This window comes from Phyllopteryx taeniolatus, chromosome 23 (assembly GCF_024500385.1).
Source record: "Phyllopteryx taeniolatus isolate TA_2022b chromosome 23, UOR_Ptae_1.2, whole genome shotgun sequence".
Lineage (NCBI taxonomy): Eukaryota > Metazoa > Chordata > Actinopteri > Syngnathiformes > Syngnathidae > Phyllopteryx > Phyllopteryx taeniolatus.
The window spans coordinates 96,856-124,670 of NC_084524.1; the positions used below are offsets into that span (position 1 = coordinate 96,856).

General features: G+C 47.9%; 1 protein-coding gene across 2 annotated transcripts; it reads right to left on the reverse strand.

Moving 5' to 3' along the window:
- Positions 1-27,599, reverse strand: LOC133472466 (5-hydroxytryptamine receptor 2C-like). Of its 2 annotated transcripts, XM_061763307.1 has the most exons (7): positions 6,625-7,424; positions 6,480-6,542; positions 5,652-6,344; positions 5,308-5,508; positions 4,348-4,638; positions 2,997-3,193; positions 1-2,489 (listed from the first exon to the last, which is right to left on the reverse strand). In XM_061763307.1, exons 3-7 carry the CDS (start codon positions 6,034-6,036, stop codon positions 1,941-1,943), a joined length of 1,623 nt encoding a protein of 540 aa, XP_061619291.1. In that variant the 5' UTR covers positions 6,037-6,344; positions 6,480-6,542; positions 6,625-7,424; the 3' UTR covers positions 1-1,940. The 2 variants fall into 2 exon arrangements, with proteins under 2 accessions (XP_061619291.1, XP_061619290.1); XM_061763306.1 differs by lacking the exons at positions 6,480-6,542; positions 6,625-7,424 and adding an exon at positions 27,024-27,599.
- Positions 27,600-27,815: the final 216 nt, after the last annotated feature.

A 27,815-nucleotide genomic window follows, 5' to 3' on the forward strand; every position in this document is an offset into this window, starting at 1 on the left:
AGGGCACACGCATGCATCCTCCTCATACCGACTCGAGATAGATGACAGACAAGAGAAGATCTTTTGGATGGAATTTAATTCCATGTCGGATCTTCTTTCACGTGATAAGAGATTAGGATACCTCTGATGGTATTGATGAGGGCAGCTCTGAGACGTTATAGATGAGGATATTGTTCCAGATGATAGGGATCATTGTATTTGGATGAAATTAAATGTTGCTCACGCTTTGACTTCCTCGTTCAACTCTGCCAGTAAAGCTCTCCTGATGCGTCGGCAGACACCAGACGAGCACACCGTGGTTCCAACATACACACTTGATGCCTGTAAATCTTCTCATTCAGGCAGCTCATTTCATTCTCAGGGCATTGAATCGATCGCAACTTGAATGTTCTGGTTATCTGAAAGAGGTTTCACCTCTCATCCGTGCAGTCTTCAGCGGCTCATGCGGCAAGGCTTCGGCCTGGTCCACACACGTGGATTTTTCAAATCTTAAAACCCTATTTCACTGTGACGGACCCCACACTCGAAGATAATAATACAAATTTTAAAAACTCAGGTATTTTAACTTTGGTTCGTATTGACGCACAAACATTGTGTTCCACCGCCGATCTCGAAACCTCGCATGATCACATCTCATCTCACAAAACCCAGCAAAAAGAAAAAAACACTTCCGTTTATACGCAGATGTTTCCCGAATGTTCCTGAAAGTTGCCGGAGCTGGGAGCCTTGTAAAATGCCGCTGTCTTCCAAAAAATTGAAAACATTGGGACATTGGGTAAGGTACGCTTAGTTTTTATTTACGGTCTTTTCCTTTTGTTGAGTCAGGGTGCTTCTTGATTGGTTATATTCTGTTATATCGTGACTCGGGAGAAGTCAGCTTCCCCCACACACGCGGCGAGTTTTGGTCGTAAATACTGAGCACGTTCCTTTTTTAAGATTGTCGGCCTGACCTGTTTCGGAGCCTAAAACCGGGACGAATCCACTCATAACACACGTCAGACCTGAGGAAACAATCTTGTCAGACGTTTGAAAGATTGTCTGCCGTTTGACGTGCTTGGTCGGGAAGGGTGGAAATCTGCACCAAATACGTATATAATTGCATGAACTGATGAAGCCTGCTCAAATGGCAGACGAAACATCTAAGACAACCCCAATAGTCCAGTTGGCATTGATTCAAGGCCCTGAGATTACACACTTGATAACTCATGTAGCATATAGAGGCGCAATGAATGAGGCGGATCATGAAGAACCTTTCTACGTTCACCCTTGATTGCCTTCAAATAGCCTGCAGAAGTGTATAACTCACCTCTGTTATCCATCCATCCATTTTCTGAGCCGCTTCTCCTCACGCGGGTCGCGGGGATGCTGGAGCCTATCCCAGCTGTCATCGGGCAGGAGGCGGGGTACACCCTGAACTGGTTGCCAGCCAATCGCAGGGCACATAGAAACAAACAACCATTCGCACTCACAGTCACGCCTACGGGCAATTTAGAGTCTCCAATTCATGCATGTTTTGGGGATGTGGGAGGAAAGCGGAGTGCCCGGAGAAAACCCACGCAGGCACGGGGAGAACATGCAAACTCCACGCAGGTGGGGACGGGGATTGAACCCCGCACCTCAAAACTGTGAGGCTGACGCTCTAACCAGTCGGCCACCGTGCCGCCTCACCTCTGTTAATATTGTCCAATTTCACTTTGTGAAAATCCGAGGAAGACCGAAATGTGTGTGCGCGCGCGTCTAAACACCCTAATAATGTTCCTTTGTTTCCTTGTATGTTCAAAACAACCACCCACACACATTCGAGATAGCCACCGGCTGGTGCTGTGAGACCAGCACGCTGGCATCCCACATGCGTTATCAGGGTTTCCGCTTGCTCCCCCATCCCGGATGAACCCTCCTCTTCCTTTGAGGCCAAGCCAGAATTCTGTTTTCAAAAAACGTCACACGCTGCTGGTGTGAACCGTGGAGGCGGGGCTGTAGCTGACGAGCGACAGTTCCTGTTCTTCGGTTTCGGAGAGCGCCCCCCCGGTGTCGTGGCACTCACAGAGGCTCGGCACTGCGTCGCTCCCCGCTCGTGTCACGTCTTCCTCTGGGTCCGGCGTCGGCCGGCCGCCGTTTCGACAGTTACTGTGGCGTCCCCGGTCGGCGCGCACCTTCCTGCGGCCGTCCCCCAGGAGCGGCGTGACGGCGTGTAAGGACGACGGCGGCGCCGGCGGGTTCTTGAAGGCCTGGCCGGCCCCAGCTGCGTTGGCGCCCACATTGTAGCGACAGCGGATGTAGCTGGAGAAGGCTCTCCTGTAGGTCTTGTTGAACAGCGTGTAGACCAGCGGGTTGACCCCCGATGAGATGTATCCCACCCACACGAAGACGTTGAGCAGCTCGTGGAGCACAGACTCGTCGCAGGAGCCCCCGCACAGTACGAAGGTGACATTTGTGATGAAAAAGGGACACCACATGACAAGGAAGAGGAAGACGACAATTCCCAACACCTAGAGAAGGGAGGAAAGAGAAAGAGAAAGCGGGGAAAGGTGTTTGGAGAGAAAATGCCAGACGTACCATATGAGATACTCGCGTTTTTGAGACCTCGACATCATGAGTGCGATTTGTTTTCCCCTGAACGATGATATGTATGCTTTGTAGCCACTAGGGAGCAGTAAGTCGTTCGCACAATGGCACTCCAGTGACGCCGCTTCAAATAGGATAGATAGCATTATTTTATGTTGCAGGTTTTCCAGGCTAAGGTTGAAGGGTCCTCAACGGCCTTTTCATTAGGTCTTACTCTTGCACGAGAAAATGAGCTTCGGGTTGGCGAGCGGACATTCGGCAACACCCCTCAAATAAAGTTCAGTGAAATATCAAAATTGCACTACACAAATGATTTCACTCCGAGGAGTTTGGCGAGTGTTCAAATCGCTGTCTTTTTGTCATTTAGGCTCATGCGCTATCTGTGCCGTCCTGACACTGAAACATTCAACGCTAAACCGAGTCAATCCCACCTTGGAGGCCCGTCTCTCGTTCTTGATGGCCTGCATCATTCCCCGTCCCCCGTGGCAACCGGCGGCGGCGTCGCTCCGTCCGGGCCCGGCTGCCGGAGAGCTCAGCTGCGACGTGGCCTCGGAACCAGGAAGGACGCTGACGCTCTCCGACGCGGAGACGCCGAGGAGGATGCCGGGCTCCGAAGCCACCTTTAGCTCTGTTTCGGGGGAGGCGGCCATCTCAGAGGTCTTCTTCGCGATTTCATCGACGACCGATCGGCAGTCGGACAATTCACACGTTCTTCCGGGTGGCAAAAGCCAAAGCGTTCTCAAATGTCACCACTAGTATACAAACTTCCGTTGGTGAACGCGCCTGATCGGCCGTTTCGTTGTGTGACGTGTCAGTCGAAAAGATGATGCTACGTGAGGTCCGTTTGTTTCAAAGCCAGACTCTGGCTTTCCAAAGCAAGTCTTCTTTGACCATTTGACAACGGTCCCGCCGCCGGTCCCTTTTTCGAACCCTCACGTAACATTGGCGCCAAGCCACAAGTATCTGCTCGTCTTCGGTTTTTTTTAGATTACACGTGAACGCACGAGATTTCCAGATCGGCGGCAAAACTGAATTTTTGTGTGTGTGTGGTCTTGTGTGTTGAGATTATCAGAGTACACCACACACAATGCGACCAAAACTGTAAAATGTGTGGGATCTGAAGAAGATCACAAATCTTTTAAGATTTGAAAAATCCTTGAGTGGACCGACCGGGCCTAAGGCTCAAATGACTTCAGATTTTTTGTATTCCACACTCAAGTGATGATAGCAGCGACTAACCGATAAGGTCATTTATATTTTTTTGTCCGTCGTCAACACGCCGGTCGCGAGCTGGCTCGCTCACTCTCGGCGCCACAGGCCCGATTCGTTGAGACGTCCACTCGTCAGTGCGACCCCGAGCCTTAAGCCTGGTGAACAAGGATCATTTTAATATGAGCCTGGTTTGACTTCAATCTTTGAGGCTAGCATCGATGCCCTCGTCCCCAGTCATCCAACTAGAAAGGCGACAATGGCTTGAGCTTGACTTTTCTGTTGCTCGGATTAATGACATAGACATGCTCTTAAGACACTGAAATAGAGAGAGCTGTCGCTATCGATTCAAACTAAACCGATCGCGATGACGAAACCAAGACTAAACTACTTTTGCTGATCCATAATCTCCATAACTCTTTGCCTTCTCACCCGCAGGTTCTGCTGGATTCATTGAGATTTACTGGTAGGAAATGGAAAAAAAAAGCGAAACCATTTGGGGTATATCTGCCACCCGGAAGAGTCCGCCCTTATTGTATGCAAAAATTGTGAATCGACTTATTGGAAGCTGACCTGGCGGGTCCGGGGAGGCGTACGGGTGTTTCTGCGAGGTGTGGGTCACAGCAGGGGTCTGCAAAGGCTGCTGGGAGGAAGAAGTGTGGGCCTCGCACAGGAAGACGGTGGCCTGCCTCTGCAACACTTGGATGGTAAGGCCGTACGTCACCACCATGATGACCAGCGGGATGAAGAAGGCCACGAAGGAGCCCATCAGTATGAAGCGCTCCTCGTTGAGCACGCAGCTGCCGTTGACGAACACCTTGTCCTCGTTGAGGAGGCCGATCACCGGGATGGGCATGGAGACACCTGCGAGACACAGAACAGTTCACGACCCTCACCTCGCGCCTCTTCCACGACCTGAGCGCATTTACAAGTTGAAGCACTTGTTTGTCTCAGCTCCCGACGACAAGGTAACGAGCCTCAAGTTCGTCAAAGCTTTCTCACACCGCTTGCTTCCCGACACCTCCCAAACCTCCCAAGCAGGAGACGACGCTGAAAATGCTCCTTCTTCGAGACTTCCTTGTCTTCTTATTGAGACGCGAGGTGGCCATCTCAAACACCATTTTGGAGTTGGAGCGCCTGGCCGGCATTAAAAGTGCACTTTCAACTTTCAAGGGCTCTTTGTTAGCATTCTCTCTCATTAGTGTGGAATTTAGGCCTCCCCTGAGAGACCTAACTGAACTGATTCCCCCCCCCCCAGATGTAATTTAAGAATAAAATTGTGTTGCTGGACCGCATCCATATGAATTGTGGATCGGGCTCCTCCCTAAAGAAAAAACATTTGCATAAGTTCGAATGAATTTGCCGCAGTTCTACAGTATTTAAAAGAAGGGAGTAAAAGTACACAATCCACAAATTGTTAAGTACAGAGAGCGCAAAGGCCACTTTGAAGGCAAGTCAAATTAGTGAGTGAATAGTGAGTGACAGATAGGATTAAACAGTCTAGATGGAAGAATACTGTGTACGGATGGATACCTATGGATATGGTCCAAACGGCAGCAATCTTCATCATGGCTTTGGTCCTAGAGTTGAAGCGGCTGTGCTCGATGGGGTTGCGGATGGCCACGTAGCGGTCCAGCGAGATGGCGCACAGGTGCATGATGGAGGCGGTGGAGAACAGCACGTCCAGGTAGATCCAGATCGGGCACAGGGCGCTGGGCAGGGGCCAGGCGTAGTCTGCTTCGACAACACAACACGGCGGGAAGTGAGGCGCGCTGCGTCTCGGGTACGCCCACGCTAACCCGCCAACCGAGCCGAATGCCGGACGCAGACGTTCTGATTGGCCTTACAAGTCGGAGGTGACGGGTTGTCAGACTCACCGTAGAGGATGTTGATGAGGGACACGGGCATGACCAGGATGCCCACCAGCATGTCAGCCACCGCCAAGGACCTCAGGAAGAAATTGGTGGCATTTTGGAGCTTCTTCTCCAGCGACACGGCCAGGATGACCAGGATATTGCCACCGACAGTCAGCGCGATGATGACCAGGATGAGCAGCGCCGGCCAGTTCTTAACCTTTATGACCCCCTCCCGTGTCAAGTTTCCCATGTCGGCACCCACGGCCGGCACAATGCCACCGCCGCCCCCCGCCGACCTGGCCAGGCTCCGGTTGAGCTTTGGCGAGCCGTTTCCAGACCAGTATGTCCAGCCCGCGACCGTGGTCGTGCCAAAGCCGCCAAGGGGAGCGGTCGCCGGGCTGCCCATCCCCGGTGAGAGAGCCCTAACCCGTTCCAGGTCAGAGAGGCATCAAGGGAGACTTACTTGACCAGTTTGGGGGGGATTCTTAAAACAGAGACAGGCAGGGAAACGCTTTTTCGCATTTCAGGATCAGGTTCAAGTCCCATGCCAAAAGGTCCCAGCTCGGCGTTCCACTCGCATCCGCTTGTGGAAGGAAACCACAGCTGCAGTCGCCTCTGTCGGGATCTTAATACCGGACGAGTGCTGTTCATGACATTATGTTTCCATGCTTGGAAGACGCTGGCGGGGATGTCCTTCTTCGCCCGGGGGCAGATCTGGGGAAAGGATTATTAATAAAAAAAAACAAATAAATAAGAAAACACCATTAAAGACCATAATGCCACTTGTTATTTTTTGGGGTATTTTTTTTTTTTTTTTTTTTTTAATTCAATCAATACTGTGTCATTTACGTTTTGCCTTCTGTTTGCGTTGATATACCCGATCCGCACTCCGTCTCGTCCCGTTTCTTCTCTCTTTTGCAAGTAAAAGTGAACTCCTTACAAGCCAAAACCTTGAAAGGCTAACCCGAACTGATAAGCGAGTCGCATCTACTACCTCCCGCTGTCCTCTCCAGAGGGTTTGGTGATTTATCCCATTCCCTCACAGAGCATTTGTCTGCGAACGGGTTGCGGAGGATGAAGGTAAACCCCACCCCGCTCAGTCTAGCCGCCAAAACATCCTGTACCATAAGGAGATTTCAGAGTCAGATGAGCTGTGCAAAGACTTCAATCCCTGGAGCATATTCTCAGTCAGCCACAGAGCATTCTGCCGGTAGCGCACTCCAGACACATGGTCGCTGATCAAAACGACAACGGGGAAACGTGCTGGAAGGCGGACAAAATGGCATTCAAAAAAACAAAAATTGACATTATTGCCAAGATAGTCCACCCTCTTTTTGCCCATTTCAGCGCATAAGACTGCAAAGTGTGGAGAGACGCCATTAACGTTTGTGAACACGAACAAGTTTCAAGTGCAAACAAACAAATAAGAATACTTTGGGGTTTATTTTACAGGCCAGGATTGTAATGGGAATTGTATTATTATTTCATCCATTACATGTATTCATTCCTTCGATTGTTGTTTGAACCTCAAGGTTTGTTTTTTGATCAGGCATTATTTGCACAATTGTCCCAAAAAAAAGTATCGGCATTACCACATTACTGGTAACTTTGTATTGCTCAGTGACTGTGTTTCTCTGTTTTTCTGTCTCAAAGGTCGTCACTGTCAATCGACTGTCTGTTGTCATACTAGAGCGGCTCCAACTACCGGAGACAAATTCCTTGTGTGTTTTTGACAAACTTGGCAAATCAAGATGATTCTGATCTGAAGCTTTTGATTTGACCTTTATACGGGTCAGTCAATTGAGAACAGATTCTCATTTGTAATGCTGACCTGGCTGCAGACGCAGTACGACAGAGTGCGAGGAGGCTGCGTGGGCGTTTCGGCGTGAAGCGAGTGTCTGCCAGTCAGAGAGGATGAAGCCAGCCTTGGAGTCCAGGTGAGCGGAGGAAAACCTCAGCGAGTTGCTTTGCTCTTTGTGTCAAAGTGTGACTGAGCGACGCATGGACCCATCTCCCTCTCAACCTGGCGTCAAGCGTCTCAGCGAGCACAGACAGACGGCAAAAGATCCACTTGCTTTTTTGCTGGACTTCAACATCGGCGGTACCTTTGCTGCTCTGCTGGATGAGAGCAGTGACGGACGGGACTCAACTCCTTTAACTGGGCTTCATATCAACTGCAGATAAATCAAGAAGCCACTCAAACAACAGCAATACACAATGCCAATGCAGCGAAGCATAATTCAATTTACACTTCTTTTAATTACACAAGGGGAGACTTGCTAACCAACAAGGAGGCTACTCCGCACTTTCTTTCACCAACTTTCGCAAATCCGCTCAGTTGTTTTCCTGAGTTACTCACCGGAGCAGCGACTGCGGTCTTTGGGCGCACGGAGGCGGAGGCGGCGCCGCCACAGAGGGAAGCGAGCCGGCATCCAGGTGAAACTCCACAAGAGAGGATACAGATTGGCGTTTCCGTCCATCCACCTCGCAAATCGACAACAAAATGAACGAGCTTCATCTTCTGATAAAGACCAGTAACGACTTCGGACGTTCCGCCGCCATGTGCTTTACGGAGACTTGGCTTTGTGACGCCGTACCCGACGGTGCTTCCCGGCTTCCGTCTTCAAAGGGCAGACCGCGACATGGAATCATCGGGGAAAACAAAAGGCGACGCGATATGCTTCTATAGCAACGAAAAATGGTGTACGGATGTCACGGAGCTCAGCACACACCGCAGGCCGCATTTGGAGTCGCAGTTTTAGAACTGTAAGCCATTCTACTCGCCGCGTGAGTTTGCATCATTCATTCTCGCTGGTGTATACACTCCGCCCCAATCTAACACCAACGCCGCACTGCTAATGCTCGTCGAACAAGTCAACGAAATTGAAAAAAAAAAAAACACCCGGACTCACCCCTCATTATTCTCTGGGACTTGAACAAAGCTAAACTCAACCACCAAATCCCTAAATACAAGCAGCGCATCGACTGTCCTACCAGGGAAAATAACATTTTAACTGCTATACTATAAATAACTGCTATACTACGCTAAACAACACATACCGTGCCAAACCTCGTGCAGCCCTGGGCTCGTCTGATCGCTGCTTAATTCACTTAATACCGACGTACAGGCAAGAACTTAAATGCACGAAGCCTACAGTGAAAGCAGTGAAAAAGTGGACCAATGAAGCAAATGAAGCCAAGATGGAACTTCAAAGCTGTTGAGACTGCACAGACTGGAGTGTCTTTGAAAATTCCGCTGGCAGCCTGGATGAATATACGGACACTGCCACAGCGTATATCAGTTTCTGTGAAGAGGTTTGTGTACCAACAGTCATTTCGCACTTTCAACAACGAGCCGTGGTTCACTGCCAAACGTAAGCAACTTCGCCAAGCGAAGGAGGACGCATATCAAAGCGGGGACAGGGCCCTTTATAATCGCACGAGAAACCAGGTGACTAAAGATATTAACATTGCAAAGAAGAACTATGCAGCAAAGTTGGAAAAACAGTACAGCGCTAATGACTCTAAATCAGTCTGGCATGCATTCCAATCGCTGATCAATTACAAGCGACGATCCCCCCAAGCTGAGAACAATAGCACTCTAGCCAACGACTTGAATACCTTCTACTGCAGATTTGAAAAGGACACTTTCACGACGGGCAGGACACAGCAGGTGAGGCTGGGGGAGGCCACCTCATCCACACGGAGCATCAGCACTGGGGCGCCCCAAGGTTGTGTCCTCTCTCCGCTGCTCTTCTCTCTCTACACGAACGACCGCACCTCAACGCACCCGACTGTCCAACTCCTGAAGTTTGCAGATGAGACCGCTGTCAACGGCCTCATCAAAGACGGCGTCGAGTCTGCGTATCGACGGGAAGTGGAGCTTTGGTGCGGCCGACACAACCTGGAGCTGAACACGCTCGAGACTGTAGAGATGATCATGGACTTCAGGAGGCATCCTTCGCCACAGCTGCCCCTCACGCTGTCCAGCTGCCTTGTGTCAACCGTCGAGACCTTCAAGTTCCTGGGCATTACAGTCTCTCAGGACCGAAAGTGGGCCATCAACATCAACTCCGTCCTCAAAAAGGCCCAGCAGAGGATGTACTTCCCGCGGCTTCTGAGAAAGCACGGCCTGCCACCGGAGCTGCTGAGGCGGTTCTACACAGCGGTCATCGAATCGGTCCTGTGTTCTTCCATCACAGTCTGGTTTGGTGCTGCTACAAAAAAGGACAAACTCCGACTGCAACGGACAATCAAAATGGCTGAAAGGATTGTCGGTACCCCCCCGACCCACCCTTGAGGCCAATTATATATTACTCGTGCACTCACTGTAGTAGTCTCGCCACGCTGCACTATTTGCATATCTGTTGTTGACCAATACTGGCCACTCATGCCAGAGTAGCATTTGCTCCATTTGCACACTGATTGAGGAGTATCTGCAACATTTGCACAATCAACATTGTCCCAGATTATCGCACGACTCGCTTGAAGTCTCGGCGCCCTGTGCACAATGGTCATTGCGCCGGACTATTGCGATATTAGTCATTCCAACTGCTCTAAGTGCTAGAGGACTCTGCATCTTATTGGACAAATGTATTTGTACCGGATAACTAGCAACCCTTTATTGCTCAGTGACTGTTTTTGTCAATGTCTTTATGTCTCCAAAGTGTTCTCTGTCCATTGACTGTCTGTTGTCGTACTTGAGCGGCTCCAATTACCGGAGACAAATTCCTTGTGTGTTTTTTGGACACGCTTGGCAAATAAAGATGATTCTGATTCTGATTGATTGAAACATTGCCTTTGATTACAGTTTGCGCTCACTCGATGACATTTAGCTGTGGGTATGCACACTGAATTGCTTTTGCTCCAAAAGTCAAGTCACACACGGCTCGGACTTGCTCATTCTAAACATGCCGTGTCATGACCGTTATAACGACGTCCCTGGAGAGTTTGGAAAAGTGGCAAAGAAGCAAACCAAGGAGTTGACGGGATGGCTTCTCACCTTAGGAGGGACGGCTGCTATTGCCGAGCCTTTCCGTCATCACCAGGCTCTTCCTGCCACACTCCCGCCTGCCCGCCGCCTTCGTCTTCTGTCGGTCCACCCCTCCGGAGCGGCGTGATCAGGAGCCCAGTGCTTGCGGAGACACAAGGACCGGCCTCTAATTTGAGCGCTACTATACGTCGGGAGAAGGACGCCCCCGTCCGTCCGCCCCGAGCTCTCGGTCGACGTGGGAACGGCCTCCGCCTCCTCAAATCCGGTTCAGCAATGCTTGCTCTCCATGAGGCCGTCATCGAGTACATCCTGCAAGGCCAGGCGGTGTAGGAGGGAGGCGGCTGCTCTTGTTGTGACACTGCACCAGGCTGGGAGAGAAGTGGGGGGACCGCAGAAGTGCTGCATGTTGAGGGCCGTGCTGTGGCTTGCAGGAGACGGTTGTGTTGTTGGTCTTCTTCCAGATTGCATTCTCCTTGATCTTTGTCTTTAGGTGATTGATTTGTGGAGGCCGCTGTGGAACGCAGCCCGCGACCACAACCTGACATCCCCCCCTTGGCCAACTCAGACAGATTAGACCACAGGCGATACACAGTTATGAGTAACTTGCCCTACACACAGTTTTTGTCTTCTGTCCCTGTTCGCATCTAAATCTAACAGTCAACCACATTTCCAGACACTTGAGCTTTTTCTCTCAAGGTTCAAAATCCGAAATCCCTTTAATTCTTTTTTCTTTCTCAAACAAGTTTCTTTTTCCCCCCTCAACCTGTTTTTTTGTCGTTGTAACTGTCTTATAGTCAGGCTCCGTGTTGCTGGGAAACCACATTCCTTTATCCACATCACACGGACTTATCTCCATATTTTTCTCTCATACGAGACAGGTGACGTGTACACTGGTGATTCAGCCATACTCTCCTTTTTATTTGTTTGCTCTTCCCACTTCCCATTTCCAGAACCCGATAGAAGCGCTTCTCTTTTTCACACTATTTGAACGTCTTCGAAATTGTTGGGGACCCTCACCCCTGATTGTCGGACTCTAACCGGGGGACCTGAACCCCTAACTGTCCGACTGAACACGGGGACCCAACCCTCGTTGGACTTGAACCTAACACTGACCTGAACCCCTAACCCACGAACTCCAAGCGGGGAGTGCTTTAACCTAAACCACGACCCTAACCTTTACTTTACTCAGACCCTACCAGTGGAATGTGGGGAGAGCAATTACTAATACCACATATTACAAAGGCAAGATTGTTTCAACTACAGTACACCATATGGAATGATCCAATTTTCAAGGAATTCAAATTGTCTTTACCGTCATTCTTCGTTTGGAGGCCAACAGGTCCGTTTGGATCCCGAGATGATAGCCGACATCTAGAACCCCGGCAGCCCCCCTGTCCTTAATTTTTTGGGTGGAGGCAGGACTCGCGTGTCGGTCCTGGATGATCAATCACTCCCGGGGCCCCCTGGATCGGCGATCAATCCTAGAATCCCACTTCTGACACCAAATCTTTTTCTGACAGAATAAGGAACCAATCTCATCTTTGTGGGGTTTTATTACAAGGAAAAAAGAAAAACCTTTGCAAAGAGAGGAAAAGGTACAAGTCGTCACGAGTTGTCACCCCTTATTGAAGTGCAAGCAAAGAAACACCGACGTTATGTAGAAAGAAGCGAGTGACTCAGAGAAGAAAAGGAAAGAAAACCATTATCTTGGTCCAGCTGCACTCGACTTAGCTATCGAAAAACGGCTAGTAGTAACAACATGGCTGGGAACAATGGAACAATTAAACATGGTAGGGTTGTATAAAACCAATAGAAGTAAGATTTGGTATATATGAAACATACATTTTCTAACTCACCGACATTCCTTGATATTCACTGGTGAGTTAGGGTCTGCCTGCGTTGGGTTCCAATTGCTGAAGTGACCCAGCAAGATTCAGTCGATGGCGCTGCTGTTGGCACCTACTACTGTATGCGATACACTTTACCGCCACCTAAAGGACTGGAGTGGATCAGCATACCAAATCTGCCTCCCAGTTCTGAATCTGAATATGTGGAATTTGCATGTTCTCCCAATGATCGTGTGGGTTATCTCCCAGTACTACGTCTTCTTCCCATATTCCAAAAACATGCCTATCAGGTTCATGGAAGACTCGAAATTGCTTGTCTGGCTAAATGTGCCCTCCGTTTAAATGGCGAGCAGTCCAGGGTGAACCTGCCACTCAGCAAACGTCAGCTGGGATCAGCTCCAGCTCAGCCGCCACCCTAACGAGCACGATAGAAAATGGAGGAATGGATTATACAGTTGTCCTGACATTGCCGAGTGCCACTCATCGTACCATACAGTGTTGCTTCGCTATATGACGGACTTTTAAGCAACCGTTTTGATGGGTTTTTGCAGTACCAGTATACAAGCGAGTCCACGCCTTCAGCGCAGTATGTAGCAGGTTGTGCCGCAACATGGCAGGCAGCACTGAGCTCAGCGTGCAGCCTAACCTGGAACGTATCCCCCGCAATAAACGGCTTCACTGTAAATACTAACAAGTGCCTCTGAGACCGGTGATGCCGGAACATGTCGTGTCAAAGGCTCCCTTTTCGTCAGTACTCAGCCAGGCGGCCACCTAACGGACCGCACAAACGAAACGCCATTACGGCGCCATGGCCAGGGGCGGAGGATTTTTCCTCGTGTGAGCTACTTTTTGAATGTATTTTACCAGGCACTCTGAGACAACAGGTCAGCCTTTGTGCCAAGAAGTCAAGTCTACTTTGAGTTAAAAAAAAAAAAAAAAAACAACAGGTCCTTGTGCGTGTGTGTGTGTGCATTTTGAAAAAAAAAAAAAAAAAAGGTGACACGGTCTTTAAATAGTACTTTTGGTTTGCAGAGTTTGGAAGGGGCATTGCAGCGATGCAACGCAAGGAAGTACAAAGAAAGGCAAAAACGACCTACGTTTATCTGTGTATGCGTGCGCTGTTATTGCCAATTGTTGTGACTCTTCCATACATGTGACAATGTTTCTCTGCAGTCCTCAATATGGAAATATGCAATGACGCGTCAGAAATAAAATAAGTCGCAGCACATCCATTGCAACTGCCATAACCTTTACAGCTCTGCTTTGTGGTAGAGATGCAGAGGAAGAGGGGAAGGAGAATGAGGAAGAGGAGGAATGACAACGAAAAGTAAAAAAAAAAGCAAAGAAATGGACACATCTGTTGTCAGGAAGGCTGTCAAGGGGCTCTTTGCCCTCGAGTGGGCAGCATCACAATGCTACCGTCCGTCTCTTAATCTTCAAGTTTGCCATTCAAAATGGAGGAGAGCGGACACTTTACGCATTTCGATGGCACTCCTCCTCCAGAGCCCAAAAACGCAATTCAACTCGCGGCATCATTGTTGTACCGCACGTACCGTAACCCGAGCAAACCTGGATGAACACAGAGTACGAGGCACACCAGGTATGCTCCAATTATTTCCTCCAAGAAAAATAAGAATTAGCAAATCAAAAGTACATTTGTGGAAATCTCTATTGATAAATTGCACTGGATGAAAGGTCCCATTAGTTTGTCCAGCATGCAGTCTTGATGGGAGCAGGGTTAGGGTTCAAGGTCAGTGGAGACAAAGTAGAAATAGTGGCATCCATATTCGAAGAGGCACCTCCGTGCTTTGTCATATTGAAGGCCGTACACATCCTGTGACAGAACAAAAAGCACATTAAGTCACCATTAAAACAACAACAGCAACAAATCGTTAGGAAAACAAAGAAGGCGGATGTAAGACACGATGTTCTTCCTTGGGCCTTGCCACACCTTTTCTGCTAACAAACAGTAGCAGATGTGTGATCTTGAGGAGGTGCAGAAGGAAGCGCAGGCTTTCTCCTTGCCAATTAGTATTCAGTGACAAATACTTTGGTACAGTAGATCAAATATATTTGAGTGGGCAAAAAAGGCTGGAAACGCGATCAATTGGATCGTAGCTCGCTATTAGCAGACTTTTCCTCTCTCTGCCTCACAACAACTTTCAGCTATGCTTATCCTCAACTCATTCAGAAAGCAGCAAGGAATACTGTGGCAAAGAAATGGGCCCTAAATGACCAATACAAATGCATTTGTGCTTTTCAAATTGAAGCAGAGCGGAAGATTATTGGTCTTCTCCATCCTGAGCCAAGAAACCACCGGCAGACGCTGGAGGTGACCCTGCCGGCCAACACGTTTGCGTCACGAGTCACGCGGGACGTTTCCAGCAATAAAGCGTTCAGTACTTTTCTGAGGCGTCCATTAGTGATGATGAGGGTCATCCGGGCTGCTGCACCACCGCCATCGTGACCCCCATCCCCATCATTTGTACGCCTCAGTTTCACTCTCCGCTGCCAGGCAGCCCATTGGACAGCGTTACAAACGGTGAATCCCTCTTGAAAACTGCGTCGAAATTGTGCCTTGCTGGAGGAGTTCGTCAAGAAGCCACTCAACGTTGGCGCGCTGCATGCCAGTGTGGAAATCAATCAGAAATGATTCTTGACAAGAGGGTGAAAGCTTTGAAAGCCAAAACAAGGCAGAGAGGAAAAGCAATCAAAATGGAGCCAAGGAAGTCTCGGCCGGTCCCACGTGAGGACTGGTCAAGGTGGCTATAACAGGCAGGCATAATTCCTGATGATTGTCGTCACTGTTGTTGTTCTCGTCCGTTTGTCAAGAGTGCTGGGCCTGGTAGCAGCGTTTAGCCTGACGCGAGGATATAACATAGAGAGAAAATCTCACTGACCACATGACAGTATTGGGACGCTGCCCAGCTTAGGATGCTGAAGAAACACTGGCTGTGTCCAAAATCACTCGCTAACCACTATATAGCACACTTTATGGTGATTTTTGTAGTGGCGTCCGAATGCTTAGTGATCGGATTCGGTGCCTGATAAAGTCCACTCAAAATCGCCCACAAAGCACAGTGAAAAAGTAGTGACCAACCAATGCTCACTCACCCAGTCGTGATATACCATAAAGCATTGCGTATCCAGAGAAGGAGTAGAAGAATGGCGGGATGCGATGCATTGCAGACAGGGAGGAAATGTAACTTTTCAACAAAGCGTCGATTGTTGGCATTTTTCTACAATAATGCTTCTTTCTATAAGTTATAGCAACACTCACTTGCACTAACATGACATATTCCTTCATTCGAATAATCTGCATATATATATATACACATAAATATTTACACACACACACACATATATACACGCAGACACATACTGTACATAGACACACACACACACACACACACATCTGTTGTATGTGTCTTTTGTTCTCAGAATCATCTTTATTCGCCAAGTACGTCCAAAAAAAACCAAGGAATTTGTCTCCGGTAGTCGGAGCCGCTCTAGTACGACGACAGACGGTCAATTGACAGAAAACATAAAGACATTGAGAAACACAGTGACAGAGCAATAAAGGATTGCTAGTTATCTGGTAATGTCGGTACAATTTGTTTTGGACAATTGTCCCTCGAGCACTTCGAGCAGTTTGAATGGCTAATCTCGCAGTAGTCCGGTGCAATGACCATCGTGCAAAGGGCGCCGAGACTTCAAGGAGCGTAATGCAGGTTAAAGTGACTCGTAGCGCGATAATCTGGGACAATGTCGATTGTGCAAATGTTGCACATACTCCTCAGTCAGTGTGCAAGTGGGGCAGATGCTCCTCTGGCATGAGTGGCCAGCATTGGTCAACAACAGCTATGCGAGACTACGACAGTGATAGAAACAAAGCCAATAGTCACCTTGGGATTTGTTTTGCTCCTCCCAATTGGCATTTGACTTGACTGTAAGGTAAAAGCAAGAATCTTCACATTTGTTTCCCTCTTCAGCTAACGGCACCTCATTCCTTCTTTCAAAAATCCCGTCATCTGTAAAGGACGGTCCATGCTCTCCCGCTGCTTAGCCTGCTAAAAATCTGAAATGTCTCGGCCCCCCCCTCTCCCCGATCTCATCGAACCCGAGAAAGTGCTCTCTTTTGCTAGTCGATTCAGTTTTGACTGTTCTCTTAAGCCTATCTGCTGAGCAAAAAGTCATCGGAGACCGTTCGCTTAGCAGATAGCTCGACAGGTGCGTGCGATTTTGGGCGGGTTTTCTGCCTCGGCAAGGCGAACAACTAAGTGTGCGCTACTTGCGTTACGTGCTGAGGGCAACATTTCTGTTAGCCAATCAAAACGCATGCTGCGTTCACATGATTTCACGTCTATTCATCTTAGAGGATCAAATTGTGGCCAGACATTGCCTCGTCTGACAATGACCAAATTGTTACTCCTCATGTTATTCATTCATTTTCGCTGGCACTTATTCCCGATTTTGAGGTCTGTGATTCTGTCTGTGATACTGTTTGATGCAAATTTGGTAATTTTACTGAAAGCCTTTTAACCTTTTCTTTCATCTGTTGGTTCAAAGGGCTGTCAGTCAAAGACAAAAACTGCCTCAATGACATTGTTAAAATATGCTACAAAATTACTGGGATTAACCAGAGGGACTTGGGCTCTCCTCGGAAAAGCCATAACGATTATGAAAGAAAATGAACATGTTCTTGCCCCAGAGTTCGTCCTGATGCCCTCCCTCCGGCCGACGTTCCTGTGTGCCCCTAACGACAACAAACAGATATTCAAAGTCCTTCATTCCTCAATACGAGAACCACGATTTTTTAAATGACTCACTTTGCTTTTAATCTTTCATAAGATGTGGTTTTGTTGCATTTATGCACTTCTCGCAACTGATCCCGCAAACGATTGCCATGTCCTAACGTTGTTTATTATGGGTTGCTTGTTGAGGCTGAATGTGGACTTGGACCTGGAAGCTGTAAACTAACTCCCCATACTGGGATCAATAAAGTTGTCCGAGTCTGAGATCGGAAGTTGTTTCGCCAGATAATCTGGTCACAAGCTGACCTATTCATCCTCTAAGATCCAGTAGCTAACAAATTTGCTGGGGGCCGCCATCTTGAAATCATGCGAACGGAGGATGCGTTTTGATCGGCCACCTGCATTCCTACATTGGGCTCGTAACTCAAGCAGCGCGGGCAACGATGAGTGAGAAATGTCAAATGTGTTCGATATTGCTTTCAAGGCCTGGGTAGGCAAAAAAACAAAAGAAAAACTCAATGAAAATGTCACGCACACAGCAAGTTTTCGGCTGACCAAACGGTCTACGACTTTTTGCTCAGCAGGTAGCTCCAGTGTGCGACAGGCTTTATCATCTTCATCTCATCGGGATGGTTTTGGTGCACTGAAAACATCCTAACAGTACACTCACGTCCTGACAAGGTGCCAAAAAAGAAAGCCCGATGTTCCAGTGCCAACTGCTAAAACGCCTGCCGGCGTTGGCCGAGAGACACTTTGGAGGCGACCATCTCCAGAATGTGTCACGGTGGAGCCTATGTACTCCAGGACTGATCAAGATGATGACAGAAGGTGGCAGGATGTGCTCTCTGGTTTCTGGTCTATTCAGACAGTTTGGCGTTCACCACTATTTCTGTTGCAGCTTTCAAATATTGACTAAAACAAAAAACGCAAAAGCCATACCTTGAGCTCTCTCTGTTAAATTCTGCAGCAGCAAACAAGTTGGGCCTGACTTGATAGCGCCCGCTTCTGGGTGAGGGTACACTTGGCGCAAGAATGATCAAGTTCCGCACATTTGACAAAAGCATTACCAGTGAAGAATGAACAAAATGGTTTCTCCTTCCGAGAACGTTTTGTGTTGGCGCGACGATGAAAGGATGCCGCCTGATTGTTCGATGAGGCCCAAAATGGCAAACAAACGGCAATTACAGTGTATATGATCACAGACGGTTGCCGCCGCATATTACCAGGACACAAAATGACACCGTCACAATTATTTGACGGCATCCTCAGCTTAAAGTCAAAGTGAAAAAAAAAGCGGTTATCGCATTGCCTTCCGCCTCAGATGTGCAAGCAGATGTCTCCATCCCGAGCCTCCTTTCAAGAAATACCTTCAACCGCAGCACTTGCGCCATTTTCAACAAAGAGGTGCTGCGCATTTCCTATTTGCTCTTTTGTTAAGTCGCTGCAGGTGAAGACAACGACAGGACAGCTAGAAATGAAAAACGGCTGGGATGGGGTCACGATAGCAGGGGGTCAGATGGTACAAGATCATCAAGATTACAAATGCAAGTTGAATCATGACTAATCACTGACTATGAAAATTTTACATGGTTGAAAGGTTCACATTTCCTCAAAATTGACCATGCCGGTGTGCTTGGTCATGGTGACGTTGTTGCCGTACAGTACTCATCAGGACGATTTTGTGCACTTCCCGTTCCAAATTTGTAGCCAAAGGCAAAAAAAAACTTACTGCACCAAAAATAGCATTTATTTCTCAGAGCCATGACCATTGACTCGTGGACCATTGACTCGTGGTTCACATGCAGGTCTGCGCTCGGCCTCCCTCGCTACACCTCTTCACCGGCCGTGAATGATCCAGTCAAGTCGTCCCTCCCCCATACTCATTAGAATAAGACTGTTGAATGGACAGACGGACGGCCGCCGCTAAAGACGGCAGATATCAGGTCAAAGTGTGCGTGCGTGTATGTGGGTCACAGCCTCCACATTGCAGGCGCTGTGCGGTGCACACAATAATACACACAGCATGCACAATGAGGAGACTGCAAGCCACCATTTCACTGTGGCACATTTGGAACGACGAGGATCGTACCTAATCAACTGGCCAATTTTAAGTCACTCGCCCCCGTTGAAAATATAAATAGAGCATCGGCGTACGCACGACACACTGTCCATACTAAACAGCCAAGACTTGAGCCTTCCTCTCCTCACTTCCCCAATAACAAGCAGCGAGCGCGCTGTGACAGGTGGAGAGATCAATTCCGCCGAATGTCCTGCGCTGAGCGACACTCTCAGACTAATTGGAGACCAGAGAAGCGGAACGTTGTCACTGTCAAGGACGGGCCAGACTCAGAACATGAAAACTTTACACAGCCGCTCTTATGCTCCACCTTGACTGGGTGAGAGGAGCAGAAAAAAAAAAAAAGAATCCCACTATTAGTGATAGACCGATTCGTGGCCAGGCCAATTATCCGGGCTGATCGTTTTTTTTTTTTTTATAATCCGACAGACAATAATTTAATACTGGGTTATTTTGGCTCCAGCTTCTGTTTGTGACTTCCCTGTCCTGCATTGTCTGGTCACAGCACCACCTGATTAGTTACCCGTGCACAGCCACAGCACGGGTAAGAGCCAATTACGCACACAGTAAAAGCCTGGCAATGCATGCAGAATGCTCTCAGTCTCTCACACACCGGGCAGAGAAGAGAAAGGAGACGGTCCAGGGAGCAAATATTAAGGGAAATTAAGGAAGCAGACTCTACATACATTGTCATAAATTCTAGTCATCTATCTATATATATATACACATCATCTCATCATCATCAGCCATTTTCGATCCGCTGCAGGATGAAGGCCTATTCCCGTTTCCAACTACTACGGCAGTTTTATTTATATATATATATATATATATATATATATATATATATACACACACACACACACACACACACACGCACACACGTGTGTGTGTGTGTGTGTGTGTGTTCATCCATGCGTGTGTGCAGGTCTGACAAGCCCATCAACTGAGAACGAGAGTGAAGACACGTCGTATATCACACACATGAACCAAAAGATGACTTCACACAGAAGATCTTCCCAATGTCGAGAAAGACAGCATGGCCGGGAGAGGGGGATTTGTCAGGAGCTGTGTTTTTGTTGACTTGGTTTGATTAGATTTAGTTTGTTTCATCTTTCCCTGTGTCTCATGTTCATGTTGTTGTCTGCTCGTTTGGTTTTTTTCGTCTCCACCTGCTTTCGTCAACTCTGTTCCTTATATCGACCAATCAGCTCCAGCCGCTTGTGTGTTTGTCCAGGTGTGCCTCGTTCGTTTGTATTTTGTTCCCTGGGTCTGTTGGGTCTGTGTCGGATCATTGTTGCTATAAGTCACGTTTCTAGTTTTGTCATGTTTCCTGTTGTGGTGAGTGTTTTGTTTCTTTGTCTGGAACTTTAGATTTTTCCATGATCTTTGTTAGCCTTCTCTGTTTTTTAAAATAACTACTTATTTTGAGACTCCTGCACCCCCGCGTTTTGGCCATCACCACAAACCTTGGCAGGATTTGAATGTGAAGAAGAGGAGAAGAACAACAAGGCCTGCTTTGTCCTCATAAAGAAGAGCTCAGCATCAGACGTCCACCATGTGGCGGTGGTGACGATCATCTCAGCGGACAGACTTTTGTGCTCAATTAGCAAGCGAAGCGTCCTTTCATTCCTCAAGTCTGAGCCGCGGCGTATGGCTTTCGACGTTATTCGTCCCCAACTTGCGCCTCTTTCACCTCATATTTGCAGTCACGTTTCATCAACAGGTTTGGCTACTCAAGCAACCTGAGACCCTCCACCGAGGCCTAAACATTTGTCATCTGTGAAGTCAAAGCAGACTGCTTAAAATGGCTCATTCTGTTCCTCCGGAAGAGGCAAAAGAAGAATATAAAAGTCCTTGGGAGAAGACGACTACCTCCTAGAACACAACAAACCAAGACTGTACATTTTGTTATATTTCAATTGAATCTGATGTGGATGATGAAAACCCTAACCACACCCACTCTCAGCACACCAATAGAGAATGTGGCAGGAGGAAATTCAAGGTTAAATTGTTATTGTTCTTCGGTCTGTTTTGCCCACACAGGATTCACATGAAGATGCCCTCATAATTCTTCTCATTGAATCGATGAGATAATCATTGCGGCGGGACTTATTGTTCCATATTCAAGCAAAGCCGCCAGGTTTCTTCAGCAAATTATTTTTTTACATTTTTTTCTCTCTTTCCATTCATCAAAGACGCCACCCCCTCTCTTCACGCCATCCGTGCCCTTCTCCCAAGGTTAGCACCTTGAATTGCACATTCCGTCACGATCAATCAGCCCACATCTTCATTTATCGCTGATGTTTTTTTCTCCCTTTTATGTGCGTTCCACCGATTGATTTGCTTCACCTCACACAACAAATGATATGAAATATTTTCATTCATTTTCCATACCGGTTATCCTCACGAGGGTGGCGGGCGTGCTGCAGCCTATCCCAGCTGACTCTGGGCAAGAACCGGGGTAAACCCTGAACTGGTCACCAGCCAATCGCAGGGGACACATAAACAACCGTTCGCATTCACACCTACAGGCAATATAGAGTTCTCAATTAACCTACCATGTGGGAGGACACCGGAGTACCCGGAGAAAACCCATGCAGGCACAGGGAGAACATGCAAACTGCACACGGGCGAGGCCGGAGTTGAACCCGCAACCTCAAAACTGTGAGGCAGATGTGCTAACCAGTCGGCCACCGTCTTTTCCTTCAAACTTAATTTCCTTGCTACTGTTTCTTCCCCTTTTGAATGCGCGCGTGCACGAACGCTACAGTAAGCGTACCTGAAGGCGGTCCCACGAGGACATTCTCTGCAAATCCTAGAGATGCATCATGCCACTAAGCCATTACAATGAAAAGAATTGAATGTAAAACAATAAATCTTGATCATGCGAAACTATTGGACGCCATTGGACAGCTGGTTAGCGGTAGCGGGAAGAATTTATTATTCTTTTTTTTTTTCAATTCCCAGGCTGATTCTTTAACACAGGCAGCAATGAATCACGCCACAACGTTTTTCCTCTTGTGAGACAACGGCGAGGGAGTTGGGCTGGCTGAACAAAAAGCAGCCGAAGATCCGAAGCCTCAACTCCGATCTTCAGCCTGTCCGCACACCGACTTGCTTGGAATATACATTACTGTGCAAAAGGTCTTGGGTCACCACAAGGCTGTTTTTCCACAGCATTCAATTTGACAACACGTGAAAGGTACGACACAGCAGGTTTACACAAATGTTAGCAAAACTGTTGGGGAAATATCACATGAAGGAATAACCAATTACATTTCAACAATTATATTTCAATCCTTTTTGGTGATGATCTGGACAAGGTGGAGCCGTCCAACCCCGAGAATCATATTGGCCTTTTTTGGTTTTTTTCTTCATCCACCATGAGCCAGGAAGTAGCCTGCTAACTCATCAAAAAATGAGCAAACAGGTTGGGGGTGGGGGTTGATGCCCACCAAAATCCTTTGGGATGCCACCCGCCCCCCTCCACAGCTGGATGCCGGGGGCCACCGCCCGCCACCAGCCCCCCCGCTGAAGGAGGTGAGCGGTATCATTCACCGTTAGCCTTCCCAGTTCAAAAGGCTATTCCATTTCTATAGCCGTCAATGGCTAGCCATGGAATCGCTAGCCATTCGGTGCCATGTATCCATCCCTCTCAGACCCACTGCAGTTTTATTCCTCGCTGCAGGAAATTGTGCATGTTCAAAACTGCCACGGGAGATAAAACAATCTTAACATTGAAAAAAAGAAATGTTTTAAAGTGATATTAATGGGGAATATGTCAATTAGCACATTCCTATTGTACTTTTTGTCTATTTGACGACCATGCTCTCTTCAAAAACTCAATAAATCAGAAGTTACTTAGTTACTCAGGACTTGAGTAGTTTTTTTCACTGAATACTTACTCTTACGCAAGTAATTCTTTGAAGGACTACTGTTTACTTTTACTTGAATCATTTGATTCTAAAGTAACAGCACTCATAACTTGAGTGCACTTTTCGGCCACTCTACCCTCCTCTGTATGTGACTCAGGAAGCTTTTTAGGCCACAATTGCTTTCCTCTTTCAAAGAGTTGATTGGAAAATTCTCTCTGTGCTCTCTCTCTACTCTTACAATGTGAGACATGGAGGTCTTCAGCAGGGTCCAAAAGCAACACCAAGGCTCGTCGAGTGAAGCTCGTCTGACTTGTGAAACTTGGAACACGTAGAGGTAGGTCTTCACACATCTAGCGGAAGATCGAAAACCAAGATCGAGTGGAACAAGAAGCAAAGTACGTTTAGAAACAATAAGCCTCAGCTGAGCAGATCATTGCTTACTTTTTCACTTCACTTCTGTGGAACTTGTGCCGAAGTGTGGTCGTAGAGAACCGCAATGTAGCCTACTTTCGCCGTCTAAAACAGATAAATAACTGGATGAGCCAAATTGTTCTTCAATTAAACCACAACAAAACTGAGATCATTGTTGTTGGCAATAAAGAGAAGAGGATTGCTGTTAGTAAACACCTGGAGTCAATGACTAAAAGTGCCTTCTACCATCTGAAGAACATATCCAGAGTGAAGGCTTGCATGTGTCAAGCAGACCAGGAGAAGCTCATCCGTGCTTTTATCTCAAGTAGACTTGACTATTGTAATGGTCTTCTGACTGGACTCCCTAAAAAGAGCATTAAACAGTTGCAGCTCATTCAGAATGCTGCAGCTCGGGTTCTGACCAGAACCAAGAGGTCAGAGCATATTACTCCAATTCTAAGGTCTTTACACTGGCTTCCAGTCAGCTTTAGAATAGATTTTAAAGTTCTTCTACTGGTCCACAAATCACTAAACGGTTTAGGTCCTGAATACATGAATGAAATGCTAATGGTATATAAACCCAGCCGGGCTCTGAGATCGACAGACTCGGCTCAAATCGTGGAGCACAAAGTCCAAAGCAAACATGGTGAAGCAGCATTTAGCCATTATGCTGCACACAAATATAATAAGTTGCCAATAGAAGTGACGTCAGCCCCAAGTGTGCATGTTTTGAAGTCCAGGTTAAAAACACTGCTTTTTTTCCCCCCCCCATCTTTTTTAGAGCATTTCCACTTTGAAATGATATTTCTTGCACTGCACGCTGTTTTAATAGTATTTTTATCCTCTTTGTTTTAAATGTTTATAAGCTGTTTTTTCTTTGTTTTTAAATGCTTTTCATCATGTAAAGCACATTGTGTATGAAATGCGCTATATAAATACATTTGCTTTGCTTTGCTTACTTTGATTCTCCTCTGGCAAATGCACGAACGCCCAATGAGGGTGCATTTGCTCAACCTGGCGGCAAAGACGCCGAATGCAATTGAAGGAAATTGGCTTTGGTTCAATATCCAGAAAGCGGGCAACATTTGAACGTGAACACGCGTGAAAAGGAAGGCCGAGGAAGCTGACAAATGCAAGAGCGAGCGGCGAGCGCTCAGTGGCGCGTTTGCAACCTCAAGAGGCCGCCCGAGTGTCAAACTGTCAGGCGGCGACGGCAGAGGAACAGACGGATCCCTGAGGTCCGAGGAGGAGGAAAAGCGGTGCGCCCCGGTCGCTGTGAGCGTGGAAAGAGGGAACACAGAGGCGAGGAGAATATCGAGCAGCGGAGTGGGAAATAAGGGGGGCGGTGGGGGGCAGGAGGATGGTTGGTTGCTGGGCGGGGCATGATGTTGTACAGGAATGTCAGAGTACTCTCAGCAATGTGACGCAAATAAAGACAAAAAAAAGGGACGCAAGCTTGCTCGAGCTGCGATAGAGTGGTGAGGATACCATCGCATCCAATACGACCCGGACCATCTGGCCCAAAAAGGGGCATAGGTAGAATATTTTGCCAATGGGTCAAAATCCACCCCCCAAAAAAGTATCCAATGTATTTTTTGTCATCATCTCTGGGTCTTGTCGAGCCCCTGGTGTAACAGGACAAGTGAGGACAAATACGAAACGGGAAAAAACCAAAACCATACACAGCGGTACCTCGACGTACGAGTGTTTTTCAGGTTATGAACCATCACTTGGGCCATTTCCTGCTTCATGTTGCGAGTCAAAATTTGAGGTCCAGGAATGCTTCAGTTGAATGGGGGGGATAAAAAAATACAAAATCAAAACATTTGCAATTGGGGTACTGTCATGTCCTCAGACGTGGGAAAGGAGAGCCACAGTTGCCGCTGCATTGTGAGGCATTTATTTCACGGGAAATCGAGTGGAAGAAAGACAAATCTAAAACGAGAACGCTCACGAGGAGCTGCAGTAGGCCAATACTCGCACGCAAACAATAACCGAACCGAGCCCAGCTCCTGACCTTGCTTCCAAGGCCACGCCCCTTAAAGGCCCACATACCATAAATACTCCACTTTATAAAACCACTTTATTATGTGTACTTATGTTTTAATACAAAAGATGTAACAGAAAATGGTGGTGGTTTTTTTTAAACAGCATTTTAACTCCTGGTCACGCAAGCAATTGAACTGGCGAGTCAAGGTACCTGCAGCGTACGGGTACAAAATCAAGCCAGATCGAGGAGAAGAACGGCAAGCAAGCAGTCGGCTCTCGGAACTCCATTATCCAGCATTTCAAGCCGCGTACTTTTGTCCTTTGGCTATTTATAGCTTCAGCATTAAATGGCCACATTTAACGCCATCCCCGACTTTCAATTTTGACCCCGACGTGGAGCACACGTACGGCAATTAGCGTGACGAAGTAGTACATTTCCAAAAATGGAATTCAATGAAAAAGCATACTTTTCTTTCCACTTGACAGTTATGCTCTACCTTTTTTTTTTTGTGAGGTCAAGTGTGACCGCGCGAGATTTATGCCTCAGAGAACAGCGGTGGAACAGATTCTTTGTGCGCGGGGGGCTCTGTGTTGAGATTATCGGAGCACACCACTTACGGATCTGATTTTATGTGTGGCGTGTTACTACCCACTTCTGCTTGCCAATTAACTTATTGGAGCACCCATGTGACGGTGAGAAGGTCACACGAGTAGAGCCACGAGTGAAGATGAGCCAGAGAAATATGAGACAGCAACGGTTGGTTGGGGGAAATAACCCTTCGCAATCCCTCCCGAGAGGGCGCCCGCCACCCTCGCTAATATTTATTTCCGGAGAGCCTGAAGTGGAGCGCAAGACAAAGATGGCACGCGAGGCTCTGGCGCGCATTCAAATGAGACTTGGGGAACAATTTCAATTCCGACAACGTCCCGAAGGAGCCTGAAATCACGCCGCTTCTTATTGGCTTGCCGGAGAGCCGCCAGGCCCGGATGACTCACGTCACGGCCTGAAATATCGACGGCTAAAGGCCACTTCAATAGGGACACCGGCGTTTTCCACGCTGTCACCTGAGAAGCAGGAACAGCATCGCCCAGGGGGACACCGTGAGAATTCTGCCAGATGGATTCTGCAAGAATCATCTGCACATCATAGTGTGCAGATGATTCAAAGACACTGTGCTCTTCCATTGACTGCGGGAATTTGCGCGTGCACGGGACCAATCAGGCCACGCCCTCCAGCCCCATCCCCACCCCGAAAACCTGCACGCATGAATCAAGCCTTCACAAAAACGCGATGGTGCTGGCAAACGCACTTTTTTGTTACATGCGCACGACTCCACGGTCACAAAGCCTCCAAAGTTTGATCCAAAAACCTGCTTTGAAAGCACCGGAAGCGACAGAGCGCGAGAGATGCAAGAAATGCGCCAGATGGAGGCACGTCTGGTCTCACCTGCTCCCCTCCCTGCACGTCTAGCGCCTGCTCGTCGTCCTCCTCCGCTCGCCGCGCGTCCTCGTGTTGACGAGCATCCCCTCTGTTCTCTTTGCGCAAGTTGCCGCTTCCGAAAGGGGGACAAAAGCAGGGCAGGGGGTCCAGTGGTGGTCTCAGTTCGGTTCTGGATCCGGATCCGGACACAAAGCAGTCCTGCAGCAAGGCTGCTTTAAAAATATATATAATAATCGTAATAAATAAACAAATGCATTTTAAAAATGGGGGGCGGGGGCAGGGAAGGACGCAGTGACAAAAGACCCTCTCGTGCGGGTCTTTTGTCTGCTGCTCTTCCGCTCATGAAAACGCGTCAAAATGCTCCTGGAAAGTTGCAGCATGAAAAGAATGCGAGCGAGCGAGCGGCCGCCTCTCGTCCTCTCACATTCCAAGCAGAAAGCGCGTGTGCGCGCGCGTTAAACGCTTGTGTGCGCCACTGGAGGAGGGTCGCATGTTGAGAATAAAAAGAATACAAAAAAATTAAAAATAAGCAGCAGAGAGACCATTCCTCTCGTTCAGGCTACGTGGCTCTTCTCCACTCGCGTGGAAGGGCTGACGTGACGTCACGCAATCGGGGAACAAAAAAAAAAAAAAACAAGCTTCATGTCTAAAGGTCGCTTAATTAGGTACAGTTCATCGAATCCAAGAGCTCCTCCCGACCACACCGCAGTGGGGAGAAAGGTATTTGGACAGCTACCAATTGTGCAAGTTGTCCCACTTCAAAAGATGTCAGGCCTGTAATTTACAACTCAACTGTGA

Coding starts and splice junctions, on each gene's coding strand:
- LOC133472466 (XM_061763306.1), bottom strand. CDS start 6,036: ATGGGCAGCCCGGCGACCGCTCCCCTTGGCGGCTTTGGCACGACCACG. Junction 4,639..5,307: donor CGTTTGGACCATATCCATAG/GTATCCATCCGT, acceptor TGTGTCTCGCAG/GTGTCTCCATGCCCATCCCG. Junction 2,490..2,996: donor ACGAGAGACGGGCCTCCAAG/GTGGGATTGACT, acceptor TCCCTTCTCTAG/GTGTTGGGAATTGTCGTCTT.